Source organism: Juglans microcarpa x Juglans regia, chromosome 1S, assembly GCF_004785595.1.
Source record: "Juglans microcarpa x Juglans regia isolate MS1-56 chromosome 1S, Jm3101_v1.0, whole genome shotgun sequence".
NCBI lineage: Eukaryota > Viridiplantae > Streptophyta > Magnoliopsida > Fagales > Juglandaceae > Juglans > Juglans microcarpa x Juglans regia.
In genome coordinates this window covers 29,525,520-29,539,874 of record NC_054595.1, presented here as the reverse complement: position 1 = coordinate 29,539,874, position 14,355 = coordinate 29,525,520, and the positions used below count along the sequence as shown (strand labels likewise).

At 35.7% G+C, this 14,355-nt stretch overlaps 1 protein-coding gene across 2 annotated transcripts; it reads left to right on the top strand.

Annotated features, from left to right (window-relative positions):
* Nucleotides 1–8,831: 8,831 nt before the first annotated feature.
* On the top strand, nt 8,832–13,709 carry LOC121246377 (serine/threonine-protein kinase ppk15-like). Of its 2 annotated transcripts, none has more exons than XM_041144513.1 (7): nt 8,832–9,364; nt 10,327–11,149; nt 11,401–11,680; nt 11,794–11,901; nt 12,168–12,446; nt 12,757–12,900; nt 13,316–13,709. In XM_041144513.1, the coding sequence occupies exons 1-7, from the start codon at nt 9,076–9,078 to the stop codon at nt 13,487–13,489; spliced, it is 2,097 nt and encodes a 698-aa protein (XP_041000447.1). In that variant the 5' UTR covers nt 8,832–9,075; the 3' UTR covers nt 13,490–13,709. The 2 variants fall into 2 exon arrangements, with proteins under 2 accessions (XP_041000447.1, XP_041000448.1); XM_041144514.1 differs by lacking the exon at nt 8,832–9,364 and adding an exon at nt 9,673–9,765.
* The last annotated feature ends 646 nt before the right edge of the window (nt 13,710–14,355 follow it).

Sequence of the window (14,355 nt, the reverse complement as noted above, 5' to 3'; positions counted from 1 at the left end):
GAGGCTAAGACATGCCGAGTATGAAGGAGGCCAAGAGCTACACATTCACGAACATAATGATAATCTATCTAGATGTGCTTGCTCTAGGCATGAAATACATGGTTAACTGTCATATAAAGTGCACTGATATTATGAAAAAGTAAGAGCGGGGTGTAGGTGAGGTGAATGCCTAGATCATGAAATAAGAATGATATCCAAGTTATCTCAACAGTAGTATGGATAATTGCTCTATACTCAGCTTTGGAGCTTGATCGGGAAACTGTATGTTGCTTTTTTGCATACCAGGATATGCAATTGCTACCGAGAAAGATATAGTAGCCGATGGTTGAATGTCTGGTGAGAGGGCAACCTGCCCAATCTACATATGAAATGACATACAGATCAAGTGTAGAATGGAAACTAAAATGAAGACCAAGATCAACAGTACCTTTTAAATACCGAATGATGCGTTTGACCATTTTATAATGGGCTTAGTAGGGGAATGCAAAAATTGAGAAATAAAATTAACAGTCAAGGCGAGTAAGAAAAATGCATTGAAGTGCACCCACAATGTTGCGGTAGTGAGTAGGATCAGAGAAGGTGTCTGTGAGGTAAGTCCTTTGGTCTTAGGCATCATGGGAGTACCCATAGGTTTACAGTCACGCATTTTATTACGGTCTAAAATATCAATAGTATATTTAGTTTGAGACAAAGTAAGTCCATCAGTTGCTGGGGTGATCTGAATACCAAGAAAATAGTGTAGAAGCCAAGGTCTTTTATGCAAACTGACTGTGAATAGTGAAAATAAATTCATGAAGATAAGTAGAGGAGGAACCAATCAATAAAATATCATAAACATACAATAGTAAAATAAGAGTACCACAAGAGAAATAACAAATAAATAAGAAAGAATCAGCAGTGCTACAAATAAAGCCATAAGTTAATAAAAAAAACTGTTAAAATTATCAAATTGTGCAAGGGGAGTCTGTTTGAGACCATAAAGAGCTTTATTTAACTTGCAAACATAAGAAGAGCGAGTTGGGTGAAAAAAACCTTGAGGTTGTTCCATGAAAATAAATTCGTGGAGGTCACTATGAAGAAATACATTCTTGACATCTAATTGATGAATGCTCTAGCGGTTAATCAGAGTGAGTGTGATGACAATCCAGATTGTACTTTATTTGATAATGGGAGAGAAGGTCTCATGATAGTTGATGCCATCTTCTTGATGAAAACCTTTAGCAACTAAACTAGTTTTCAGCCGATCCAAGTTGCCATCAGCTTTGTGTTTTGTTTTGAAAACTCATTCACAACCAATGATAGACATGGTAGACTCACAAGGGACAAGAGTCCAAGTATTATTTACACATAATGCCTATAATTTATCATGCATTGCTTGTAACCAACCAAGATGTTTGAGAGCAGAGCGGATTGATTTTGGCTCTATGGGAAGGGAAGTGAGGTCATGCAAGTGAGCATATTTAAGGTTAGGCTTACGAATACTGAATTTAGAGCGAGTAACAATGGTGTTATCAAAAGCCACTAAAGACGTGGTGGAAAGGTCAATAAGTGGAATGGGCGCAGTAGTGGGCGGATCAGAGATAAATAAAGGAGAGGATGGTAGACTACTAACGCTAGTAGAGGGTGTATCAGATGTAGGGGAAGGTGCGGGAGTGGATGAGTGTGGGAGGGGAAGGGGAATATCCTCAACTAGGCTGGAGACAGATGGTACGAGTATGGTGGAGTCAAATAAATGAGTAGTAGGGGTAATCCACATGTCAAAGGTTGAGAGAATAGGCTCGATGGAGGTTCCCAAGATGTTTAAAAGGGAAGGTAGACTCATCAAAGACAACATGACATGAGATGAAGGTACGACCAGATGGAGGGTGATAACATTTATACCTTTGATGCTTGTCGCAATAACCCATAAAAATACACGGCAAAATTTTAGGGTCAAATTTATTTTGTCTGGTATCCCATGTATAGGGGAAGCATTTTGATCTGAAGACACATAGGGAACTATAGTTAGGATGGTATCCAAAAGTATGGAAAATGGTGATTGTAAGTCGATGCTAGTGGAGGGAAGACGATTAATAAAAAAAAGTGGCAGTGACGAAGGCTTTAACCAGAAGCATTTCAAAATACCGCTATGAAAAAACATGGTCATACCAAGTTCACAAATGGTACGATGAAGACATTCAACCATATCATTCTGTTCAGGGGTATGGGGACAAGAAAAACGATGAATAATACCTTGTTTTTGTAAATGGGATGTAAACTGAGTATTAGCAAACTCACCTCCCCATCAGTTTAAAAATTTTTGATTTTTTTGTTAAACTGATGCTCACCACGTTTTTCAAAAAGTAAAAAGGCAAAGAAAATTAATCTGATTTTTTTGCATAAAGGGATAAGCCACATAACTTTAAAGAAAGCATCAACAAAGCATGCATAATAATAAAATTTACCAACATAGACCACAGGAGCTGGACCCCATAAGTCACAATAAATTTTATCAAACACAGCATGAGTAATATTGCAAGATGGTAAAAATAATAGTTTGCAAAGTTTGCCTAATTAACAACCATCACAAAAAAGAGAATTTTTATTAGACCTAGAAATTTGAATAAGTCCTTTGGATTTTAGGACTTGTAAAGTAGAGACCTAGGGATGTCCCAAGCGCTAGTGCCACGCTTCTTCAGAGACTCACTGGAAACGTGTGGAGAAGTGAGCTTCGTAAGGGGACACGATGTAGAGGTTACCCTTTCATTGTCTGGTCAACAAGACACGATTGGTCTCCCATTCCTTAACAACAAAACCAATACCGTAAGATTCACAATTATAGGGATAATCAATAGTAAATTGCCAAATAGATAAAAGATTTTTAGCTAAGGCAGATACTAATAAAACATTGTATAATTTAATCTTAGTAGTACCATTATCAAGATAAGCAGCACCAATATAAGTAATAGCATGAGAGCTACCATCATCGATAACAATCGCATCATTACCAAAATAGTGATGAAGATTTTCGAATATACTTGGGTTACCGATCACGTGAGTCGATGCCCCAGTGTCAGCAGTCCATTTAGCATCATGAGAGAAATTCATAAATTTCATCGCAACAAGGGTCTGAGGAATAACCTCGATTCCTCAGGTTGGTAAGAATAATTGAACCTGTTCCAACACTTAAGAGCAACATGTCTTTTTTTGTCTATAGAGGTATATTTCACTGTGGAGGAAGCACATGCCTTGTTATTGGGCCTGTCAGCAAATTCACATGTGTTAGACTTGCCATGGGGTTGGTCAAAATGCATGTTTTGTCCTCCAAGTTGGTCCTAGCAAACTGGTTGGAGGGTTGAAGCCCACGTCCCTTCGAGGAGAAGGACCAAGGCTGAGAACGGTAGTTGCTACGGTGATCCTTAGTATTTGGGGCACCACTTCTCATCCATAGAAAGCAAATGGATTAGTGGAATCATGAAGTAAGGATCGGATTTCATACCCTTGGAGCAAAGGGAGGAGTTCAGCGTGGGAGGGCATGGGTGGTTTCATAATCACCGTCGTGAAGGGCTCATACTTGGCTCCAAGGTTATTCAGCAACGAGAGGACCTTCATCTTGTCTTGCGTAGGGCATCCGATCGAAATAAGGCAGTCACACAATCCTTTAAAGGCACAGAAGTGGTTGGCCAGCGATGTCGTAAGTTCCTTGCATAGGTACGTGAATTATTGAGTGAAACGGAACTCCTTTCTTGGAAGTTATGGGCATAAGTCTCTTTGAGAGCCACCCAAACTTGGTGAGCATAATCAAGCCCCACAACGAGGCCGGGTGCTTCTTCAGATAATGTGCCTACAATTCAACCACGGAGCAATCGGTCTGATTTACGCCACTAGAGGAAGGCTGGAGTGGGTTCGGACTTGCTCGAACCAAAGGCAATATCAATGGGGTTGGATAATTCTGGAGGAGGTGATGCATCCGTGAGATGCTCAACAAAGCCAAGGCCAAAATCTATTTATGCCATGGCCTTTATAGTGTAGCCTAATGACCTTTATATAGGAGATCAAACCAATACAAGTCTTACACTTAACAATGTGAGACTCGTGTGGTGTCTGGCAAAATATGCACTAGCAAATTTAAAAATTCTTATTAGTTTTTAAATTATAGTCATATTTACAAATTGAAATTTATTTGGATCCAAAATGTGTTTTTGATCACTTTTGAACTCGGTAATAATTTTTTAGCCCAATGGGCTAAGAGTCAGCCGAAGGCGGGGCGGATGATGTGTCTGACCCCGCCCCCGGCATCGGAGTCGGGTGCGGGGGTGCAAACCTTTACCCCCGCATGGTGCAAGGAAGGGTCCACCTGCCCCACACCATGCGGGTAGCACCCCTAACTTTTTATACAAATTATGTAAGAGGTTGATCTTAAATTTTAAAACTTTCATCATTCACACAAAAGCGCATCACCTATCTTTGGAATCAAAGCACAATAAATAGTGGTCCGAAAATATTATACCAAAAGCATTGGCAATGTTACACAATTGTATGGTTCCCATCAAATATGTCAATTTAGGACATAACAATTGTCCAATTTTTAAGTACATAAAGGTCATTCCATCACATACTTCTACATGACATCTAAAACTCTTTTTGGGAAATATGTTGTTCTAATTTGCACAAATGGAACTATGATAAGCATTCATGGCATATCAAAGATAGCAGCTTATATCAATAAATGGTCATATGCATGAATTCTAGAAGGGCTTGGCTTGCAGGAGTCATGTAATATTAAGGGCTCGTTTAGGGAGTGAGATGAGATGAGAATTTTGTAAATAGTAGTAAGATAGTTTATGAATAGTAATGAGATAGTTTGAGTTGAGTATTTTTTAGATTTTGGGAAAGGAAAAAAAAATTAAATAAAAAGTATTATAAAATTAAAATATTGTTAGAATATAATTTTATAATATTATTTTTATTTGGAAATCTAAAAAATTTGAATTGTTTTTTATTTTTTGTTTGAAAGTTTAAGAAAGTTGCAATGATTAGTTTGAAAAAATTATAATGATTAGTTTGAAAATATTTGTATTTGAATTATGCTTGTGAATGAGACGATTGATAATTTTGGAATGAGATATATTTCCAAACAAGCCCTAAGTTCTAATTTAAGGGGTTTGGTATAATATTTATATCACTAATTTCAATGATGTAGTTTACATGTCACATAACAGAGATTTTGATAGTGAGTCGAACATATTAAAACGATCAAAATTGAGAATACAATGATTACAAAAACTCATTGTTAAAAGTCAATAAATAATATATCTAAAGTCCAAACCATCTAAAGTAAAAAAAGTAATTTCTCTTATATTAGACAGAGTGCTTATTCAAAATAGTATTAGGCCTGTTTGGATGTTGGGCTGAGTTGATATGAGTTGAGTTCTTTATGAATAATAGTGAGTTGAAATGGTGAAGTGAGTTTTGTAGGATCCACCTAAGATGTGTTTGGATGTTAAAATGAGTTTAGATATAAATATATTAAAAAAGGTTGTGGGTCTCACATGTAAATAGGTTTTGAATTAAGATGAATTTATAATTTAAGAGTTGGGTGTTTAGATATTAGACTCAGTTTAAAATTTGACTGAACTGAGTTGATATCAATTCAGTCCAACTTTCAGACGGGGCCTTAGCCTCTCGATCACAGTTTAAAGCTTTAACACATGGGCTCAATCTTGCAGCTCAAAAACCCAAATGGATACGTATCAGTCTATTGCCCATAGCCTAAACTTCAAAAGCGATGGGCTAAGTTCCATTTAGACCAGCATCAGATCATATTGTTCATAATGCTCGGCTATTCAAACTTTTAACAATGCGCAAGTCTCCCGAAATGACAAATCATTCGATTCATTAGTACACATTAACATATAAAAGTCACTATTGGGGCATGAAAGATGTGATTTGCCTAAAAGTAACAAACAAAATTAAGAGAGAAATAACAGGACACTAACCTCCTATAAATTAATCAGGAAAATATTTTAACGATAAATAGATTTCATAAAAGTAAACTTACAAGCTGATGCAGTATGTCAGATTGTAAAATTACTTTTATTATAAAGTAGATCTAACGGATTATATAAAACCACATCAACTTGTAAGTTTACTTTATATAATCTCTTTGTGTCTGTAGCAGTTCTCAATTAACTAACTGGATACATGTTTAAGTGACTTTTATTTATTTATTTTGGAACTTAAAACTCTTGAGAAACATGCCTAACTTGCACTCAAAATTAACTTATGTGCTTTTGCAACATTTACAGATCATAACACAAATAATTTTGCTGAAGGAATAGGTGTGTTCCATGGGCTTCAACATGTATGTATGATGGGTTTGAGGAACGTGGAGATTGAACTTGATTCTATGCTAGTGATAAAATGGTTACAATAGAAAAAGATGTGGCCTGTGGCATATGGAAGATTATTGGGAGGAAATACAACGAATGTAAGCTAGGCTTCGGGTTTCTTTCTCTCATGCTTATAGAGAGACTAATTTAGTGGCATATGGTTTAGCGCGAAGAGGTGCAAATGACATATGGTTCTCGGCTTCGGCTCTTCCTCCTCTCATTCGAGGTCTTATTAGATTGGATAGGGGGGATTTCCTTATATTAGAAAATATTGTAAATGAATTGTTTTGGGGACTAAGTTGTCTTATTCTTTAAAAGGAAAATAATAGGGTATAGGTCCTTATTTTTGGCGTCATTGCTTGGGTGAGTTTCTCGTCTATTTATATTTCCCTAGTGTCTTGATTGTTACCATAGTTTTCCTCTACCATAAGTAATGATTTTTGAATAAAATTGGAATGGGATCATTTTTAGACATGTGACCTCTTCTCCTTTATTAAAAAATAAAAAACCTTATAAATTAATCTAAAAAAATAAAGCAAGGTGAAACTAATACTTAAAAGACCAATTTAAAAAAAAAAAAACAAGTTAGCAGGTGGGAAGAGTCCTAATTAAGTCCTAACTAACTTGGTCCCAACCCCGCTTGATTAAATTACCAATATGTTGAATTGATGGCCTGTTTTAATAATTTGTTCAGTTGATAGTTGAATTTGACCATATTGGTTGTTAAGAAAATTGATCCCCTCAATTTAATTATGAGTAATGCTACCCCACCATTCATTTTATTATCATTTTTGTATTATTTTATGATGTATCATTTAATTATTAGAAGTTATTTGTTTCGTTGTCTTATGAATTAATCATTTAATATCGTATTAATTAATATTGAGAGGATGATGTTAAAATATGAAATTTTTTTGTTGTATTTCTTGTGCCAAAAAACATAAAAAAGCTAGGCCACCATGGCTTCAACAACGGGCAGATCGTTTAAATTTCAAAATTGAAAACAAAAGTGCCTGAAAAAAGATAAAGGAAAAGAAAAAGAGCTAGAATATAATTAATGGTAAAGAGGGAGAGGAACGGAAAAGGAAGAAGGAAGTAAATCATTCTTTACCGTTGCCACATGGGAAAGAAGCTAGAAAGTGAAAAGGCTGTGTGGTCTGTAGGAACAACATTATGATCTGCTGTGGGTCGTATTGCTATTTTCATTACTCCCATCGAAAAGCAGGTTGCAACAGAGAAATATAATGAACAGAAATGCTAAATCACCCCATAAAAGTGTCCAGAGGACTTGTCTCGACGCAAAAAATAAAAAATAAAAATTTTACTTAATAATTAAGAAAATATTTTTTTTAATGAGGTTGTAATTTTTTTTCTTTTTTTAAAAATATTTAAGAATATAAAAAAAATGAATGAAAAAAATTAAAACAAATAAAAAATTTTGTTCTTTGTCAGGACCAACTCGTGCTACATCCTTGGTGTATGTAGCATTGCTCTATAATAAAATGATCCCGGATTCAAATACGGATATCTATTCCTTCATCCTTTTTTTATTTTTCAAGAAAAAAAGTTTGAGAAAAATATATTATATAGATCATATATATTTGATACCATTATAGAATATAGACATGATCTACCCTTGGCCTTGGGGCATACATTAACTATTTTTGAATGACAAGTGAGTCCGGTGATTGCATACCAACCAAAAGAAAATGACAAGTAGTATTTTCTTTTTCTTTTTACAAACCTTAGATAGCAAGTAATGTCAATAATTTAAACTCCACTTTTTCTTATAGTACTTTTGGATTCCATGGCATCCATGGATATACTAAAAAAATAATATCAGATTTAATTCTAAGGTAGGCAGATTTTGTGTACTCACAATCTCATTATTAAAATAATAATTTTTTACGTGAGTATTAAATTTAATATTTTTTTAAAAGAATGTAAAGATTTCCATACCTTAAAACTCTAAGACGATTGTAAAAATTATTTTTCATATTAGTAAGAGAACACTTTTGACCTCGACTTTTTAACTGTGAAAAACATGTTTTAATTATCTAATAATTTTAAAATTTTATTATTTATTTTAAAATTTGTCATGATATAGCAATTAATATAATTGAATACGACAACATTTAAAATAATATAGAACATTTCTCTAGATATCATATTCAAATAGAAATAATCACTGAACATTCTAATTGCTCACTAAAACAAAAACTTAAAAAACAATATTAGAGGAAGGTAAAGTGGCGTTGAAAAAAAAATAAAAGATCACCACCACATAAACCTTGTTGTTAGCAGAAATTTCTTTTTTTTTTCTTTTTTAAAGAGTTAATAATAGGAGAAATTAATATTTATTTTCAATTATAATTTTTCAAGTGTCAATCTATCGAAATGATGAAGCACTTGCGGCCAACAGACCAAAAACCCGCCCAAAACCCACACCTCTCACTTCATAAAGTTGGTAAGACACAACCCCTCTCTCTTCACTTAGCTTGAGTTTCACAGCACAGAGAGAGAGAGAGGAAAGCGGAGCATTTTAGAACTCTCTCTCTCTCTCTCTCTCTCTCTCCTCATTGAAGCATGCAAACCCTGAACGATGACATAGTTTCCACTTCTACCGCTCCCAATTCACTTAACTCTCATGCCGTCACGTCTCTCTCTCCCTCAGCTCCCACCCCACCTTTAACTTTTCACGTTCATGGCGGTCTCAGACGTCGATGCAATGCTGGATTTCTTGAGGAAAAATGGATTCTCGTATGCCGAATCGTCTCTCAAAGAGGAAATGGTTGAAAAGGATGAACTGGGTTCCTTTGATTTCGAGAAATTCTTCTTCCCAATGGTTCCCCCGCCCCCACCAGTGAGAATTCCTTCGACTCTCCGGCGATCGGAGGTTGAGGGTGGAGGTGAATCTTCGCGATCGAACTCTACTTTCGAGGACGATGAGTTTGTGAGCTTCGGGTCTTCCTCTTCAGATATGTGTTCTTCAGGTACTTGTTCTTGCATTGAGTTTATGTTAATCTTTGTGTAACGACATGTGCAGTAAGTGTAATTCTCGTTAATTTATTTTATTTTTTCACCTTCTATCTGGCTTCTGAGATAACTGAGGAAAATATTTAGAAACAAATATTTTTTTAGTTCCCATATGCGAATCTGGATAGAGTTTTAGTTTTTTTCTTTTTGGCCAAAGGAATTTTTCGTTTGGTGTTCCTTCCCTGTTTGGTTAACAAATTTTCCGATCTTAATTCATGCTGCTTTTTTTACCCTTCTTTTTGGTGATAGAGCACATGCTGAGACTATCCAAGCCTGTCACAAGCCAAACTCTCATCTACTACAGATTTTCTGATAAATTTCTCGCCGACCAAACGGCGTTATTGCTCAAAATTGCTAGGTACTCTCTTGGTCGTAGCGGTCAACTTTGTTTGTTCCGTTATTTTCTCCCATATGTCATGTCGTGTACATCAAATCTGTAGTGTAAGTGTAAGCTTTTTCATCTGATATAGTTTTAGTAGACAGGCCCGATTAAACTGTGATCTCACTTCACACAGTCTAGCATCGTTCTCTCTCTAGAAATGGGGTAGAATCTTTTTCATCGGCAATCATTACTAACACTTGCTTTTCTATAATTACTTAATAGAAGAACCCTTCATTTATCAACGCTTTCAACTTTACCAAATTACCATCTTCAAGTGTCTGGAACTTACCCTTTGGATTCTCTTATATGATTTAACAATCACTCTGAGTTTCCTATGCCACCGAGGCTTGTCTGCTATATGCATTAGAAGGCATGATTGCAACTAAAGAGTCATAGAGAATGCCGTATTACCAAACTTGTCAACTTTCAAACCTAAAGCGTGCAAGTTGCTTCACCATGATTGATTGTATTTTCCATTTTTCCTCTCTTTTTGTTGTTATCGTGCTGAAGCACTCTCAAAAGTTTTCATCATTGCAGAGTTCATAAATCCATATGAAATTCGGTCAAAATCTCAGGATAATTCTGAAGCTTCATCAGAGAATTTATCTCAGTTTGGCACAGCACGCGATTATCATGACTTTGATATGCAGAATGACCTATTCTGTTGTGATGAGAAAGATGATGGCGACTTCATGACTCCCTACTTTGAAGGACTGGACTTCTTTGAATGTCCAAGCGAGGACAAGTTTGTCATGACATCGGAGAATAAGAAGAAACAAGAGAACCCACTGGAAGAGAAATGTCTTTTTTACATTGATTCCTTGAATGACGAGAATGTGGTTCATATGGTGGATAATGATAATTTTGATAGAAATAATGACACTGGAGGAGGCATTCCGGGAAAGTCCAAAGGTGTTTCTGCTCATGGTTGTGTAACACCCTTTTGCAAATGTTTTATGGCACCTGGAGGATTTAATGATAATGACAACTACCTGAGCACTAAAAAAAATGATTGGAGTGATTATGCGTTAAAAGTCACGGGGGACATTACCTCCTATTGTGAAACTTCTGCACAAGATAAAACAAAGAAGACTAGCTACTCTGCCAAACGGGGTCCCTCAAATGACTTGGTTGAAGGATTTAAGAGTTGCCCTGACTTAAATATGGAGGTTTCTGAGAAAGATTTCATACCCAATGGAATTGACAGCTATGACGTTGGAGATGGTGTAAAGTCAAATGCAGAATCCCACAAGCCTGCTGCTTCTACAGAGGAGGACTTTATTGACGAGCTTTTAATGTATGCTGCTCATGAGGATGAATATGAAGTATTTGACCTAAGAATCATACACAGAAAAAACAGGTTCGTCGGAAATTCTTTCTTATACTTTTGGTTGCATCATGGTCAATTCATAGTTTCAAGCTTCAAGAAAATTATTATTTCTTAAACAAAACATTTGTCTGGATTGAAAATACTGGTTTTTAGGAGCATAAATAGTCATCCAATGTTCCATACTATGACTCCTTTTTTTAGATGGACATTTGAAGCTTGTGTATTTTCGGGTTGACATTTAGCAATCAGTACGTTGTAGTCATGTGTCCTACCATTTACAGGACTGGATTCGAAGAAAACAAGGATCTGCCGATTGTGCTGAATACTGTCGTTGCAGGCAGATATTATATAACAGAGTACCTGGGTTCGGCTGCTTTCAGTAAGGTTGTTCAGGCCCATGATCTTCACACAGGAATGGATGTTTGCCTGAAGATCATAAAAAATAACAAAGATTTCTTCGATCAGAGTTTGGATGAAATCAAACTTTTAAAGCTGGTCAACAAGCATGACCCTGCCGATGAACGGCACATTTTGCGTCTTTATGACTTCTTTTATCATCGGGTATTATTATTCAAATAAATTATTTTTCGTCTATTTTCTATAAATGCTTCATGTAACTACGTACTCAAATATAGCACATTTAATTATTTTCTTTCTTGTTGAAAATAATGCAGGAACATCTCATCATTGTTTGTGAACTCCTCCGGACAAACTTATATGAATTTCAGCAATGCATTCAAGAATCTGGTGGAGAAGCTTACTTTACCTTGAGCAGACTGCAGGTTATCTCAACTACAATATCTATTTGCACCATTTGATTTCTTCTGCTGTTTGTTTTTTCGGCTCCCTAGCCTGACAGTACTATGAGTGCTATGGATCCTCACTGACGCAGGATTTATAATCTTTCTGAATGAAGGTTTGTCTGCTAATGAGCAGTTGTTTAGGCATTTTAATGGCGGTTTAAGCTGGCTAAATAATGTATTCGAGTTTACAAGTAAAACAACCACCATGAAACTATACGCTTCAAACATTAATTTCCTCTTCACAGGTAATAACTCGTCAATGTTTGGAGGCATTGGAATACTTGCATCACTTGGGAATTGTTCACTGTGATCTAAAGCCAGAGAACATTCTTATCAAAAGTTACAAAAGATGCGAGGTAAAGGTTATCGATCTTGGAAGCAGTTGCTTTGAGACGGACAACTTATGCCTATATGTACAATCACGTTCCTATCGAGCTCCTGAAGTAATCCTAGGCCTTCCATATGACCAAAGGATTGACATCTGGTCTCTTGGCTGTATCTTGGCTGAGTTATGCTCTGGAGAAGTATGTCTTGTTTCGCTCTGTACTTATTATTTTAGTTGAAGTTCAAACGTGTGGTAATAGATGCCTGCAACCAATTTCAAGAAGAGAAATGCTTTAACAACAAAAATATCACACAAAAGTAAGCTCACAAGTTGGTGTGGTTTGATTTAATACGTTAAATTGTAAAATTACTTTTATTATAAAGTGGATCTAACGTATTATATGAATCTATGTCAATTTGTGAGTTTACATTCGTGAAATCTTTTTTGTGACTGTAGCACTTCTCTTTCCAGAAATACATCCAGTAATTAGTAACTTATGTGTTGGGCAGGTGCTGTTTCCAAATGATTCGATTGTAATGATCCTGGCACGCATGATTGGGATGCTGGGCCCCATTGATCAGGAGATGTTGGTGCAGGGTCAGGAGACACATAAGTATTTCACGGAAGAATATGATCTGTATTGTATAAACGAGGTTTGTTGCCCATGTCTTCTGCCTTGATGCTTCGAGTGAATTGCATGTTTTATCTCATGGATAGGATGTGATGAACGTACAGTCTTGCTTGCAGTTGGACACATGACATTTTATCTCATTTCTCATGCTTGATGAAAGGCATAATTAATCCAAGAAGAATACTTTCTTTTATTATTATTTGAAAGATTAGGTATTAAATGATGTTTCCTTAAAAAGATAGAATTTCCAAAACAGAAGCAATAATATAATTTACCCAAGAAGAGGCTGCAAAATCAGGATCATCTTTTTCTTGTTAATGTAGAAATGCAGAAATTCATCAGAGAAGTACTTGGTATATGGTGATGCATTGAAAGTGTAATATATTGAGTGAACAAGGAATTGCTCAGCTCACATATGACAATAATGACGTGTTCAGGAGACAGACCAACTGGAATACATAATCCCCGAGTCATCCTCGTTGGTGCATCGTCTGCAGGTTAATGATATTGGCTTTATCGACTTTGTGAAAAACTTGCTCGAAATCAATCCACAGAGGCGCCCGACAGCAGTCGAGGCACTAGAGCACCCATGGCTCTCCCACATGTACTAGTCCAGTTCTTGCTACATTTTTGTTGGACTTTCCATTCTTGTGGGATTATTTCTCAGTTTGAGTAGCAGTCACATTAGCCAAACTGCCATGACCTTGAGCGTGAGGATGGAATGCATTTCCCATTTTGGTTCTGGTTGCATATATGCTGTTAGCCTGTTACACAAGTTTTTTTGTTATTTATTTTGTGTATTGTGCATTTATTTATTGATTGACACATACATACGTTTTGTACAATGTTTCTACTCCATTTTTTTCACCCTCAGTGATGGGTGAAATAATTTCCCCACCAATTTGGATTCCTATATGCTAGTGATCAGGAACTTTTTCCAACAATGGTTGATCCAAAGACTATCATGCTGGTGAAATTTTATGCAAAATACAATGTTCCTTGACTACCAAGATACAAACTCAACGTGTAATTGCACATATACAACTGCAAATATAATTTTTCACCATTTCAGGTTTGTCAACTTATGCAAAACTAGAGAGAGAGAAGGAAAGATTAACCATTACTTATGTATCATCACTAATATATTCTTTCTTTATTTTAACTTTTATGTGTATTAAACAACAGAAATGTTTTGGTCCCGAATTTGGGACCCAAATAGTGTCCCAAAAGAGGGTTTTTTGTTTATTTACTTAGTGATTAAAAAAATATTTTTTTAATGATGTTGTGATTTTTTTTAAAAAAATATTTATAATAATTAAAAAAATACATAAATTAAATATACTATTTAGTAACCGGATACAATTTCGATGACTGTAGCCCCATTAAACAATTAATCATTAACCGGACAAAGTCTTAACAGAAAGAAGAAAAGATTGTCCCTTCTGATTGGATGATTGGATGATTCTATATCCTATAA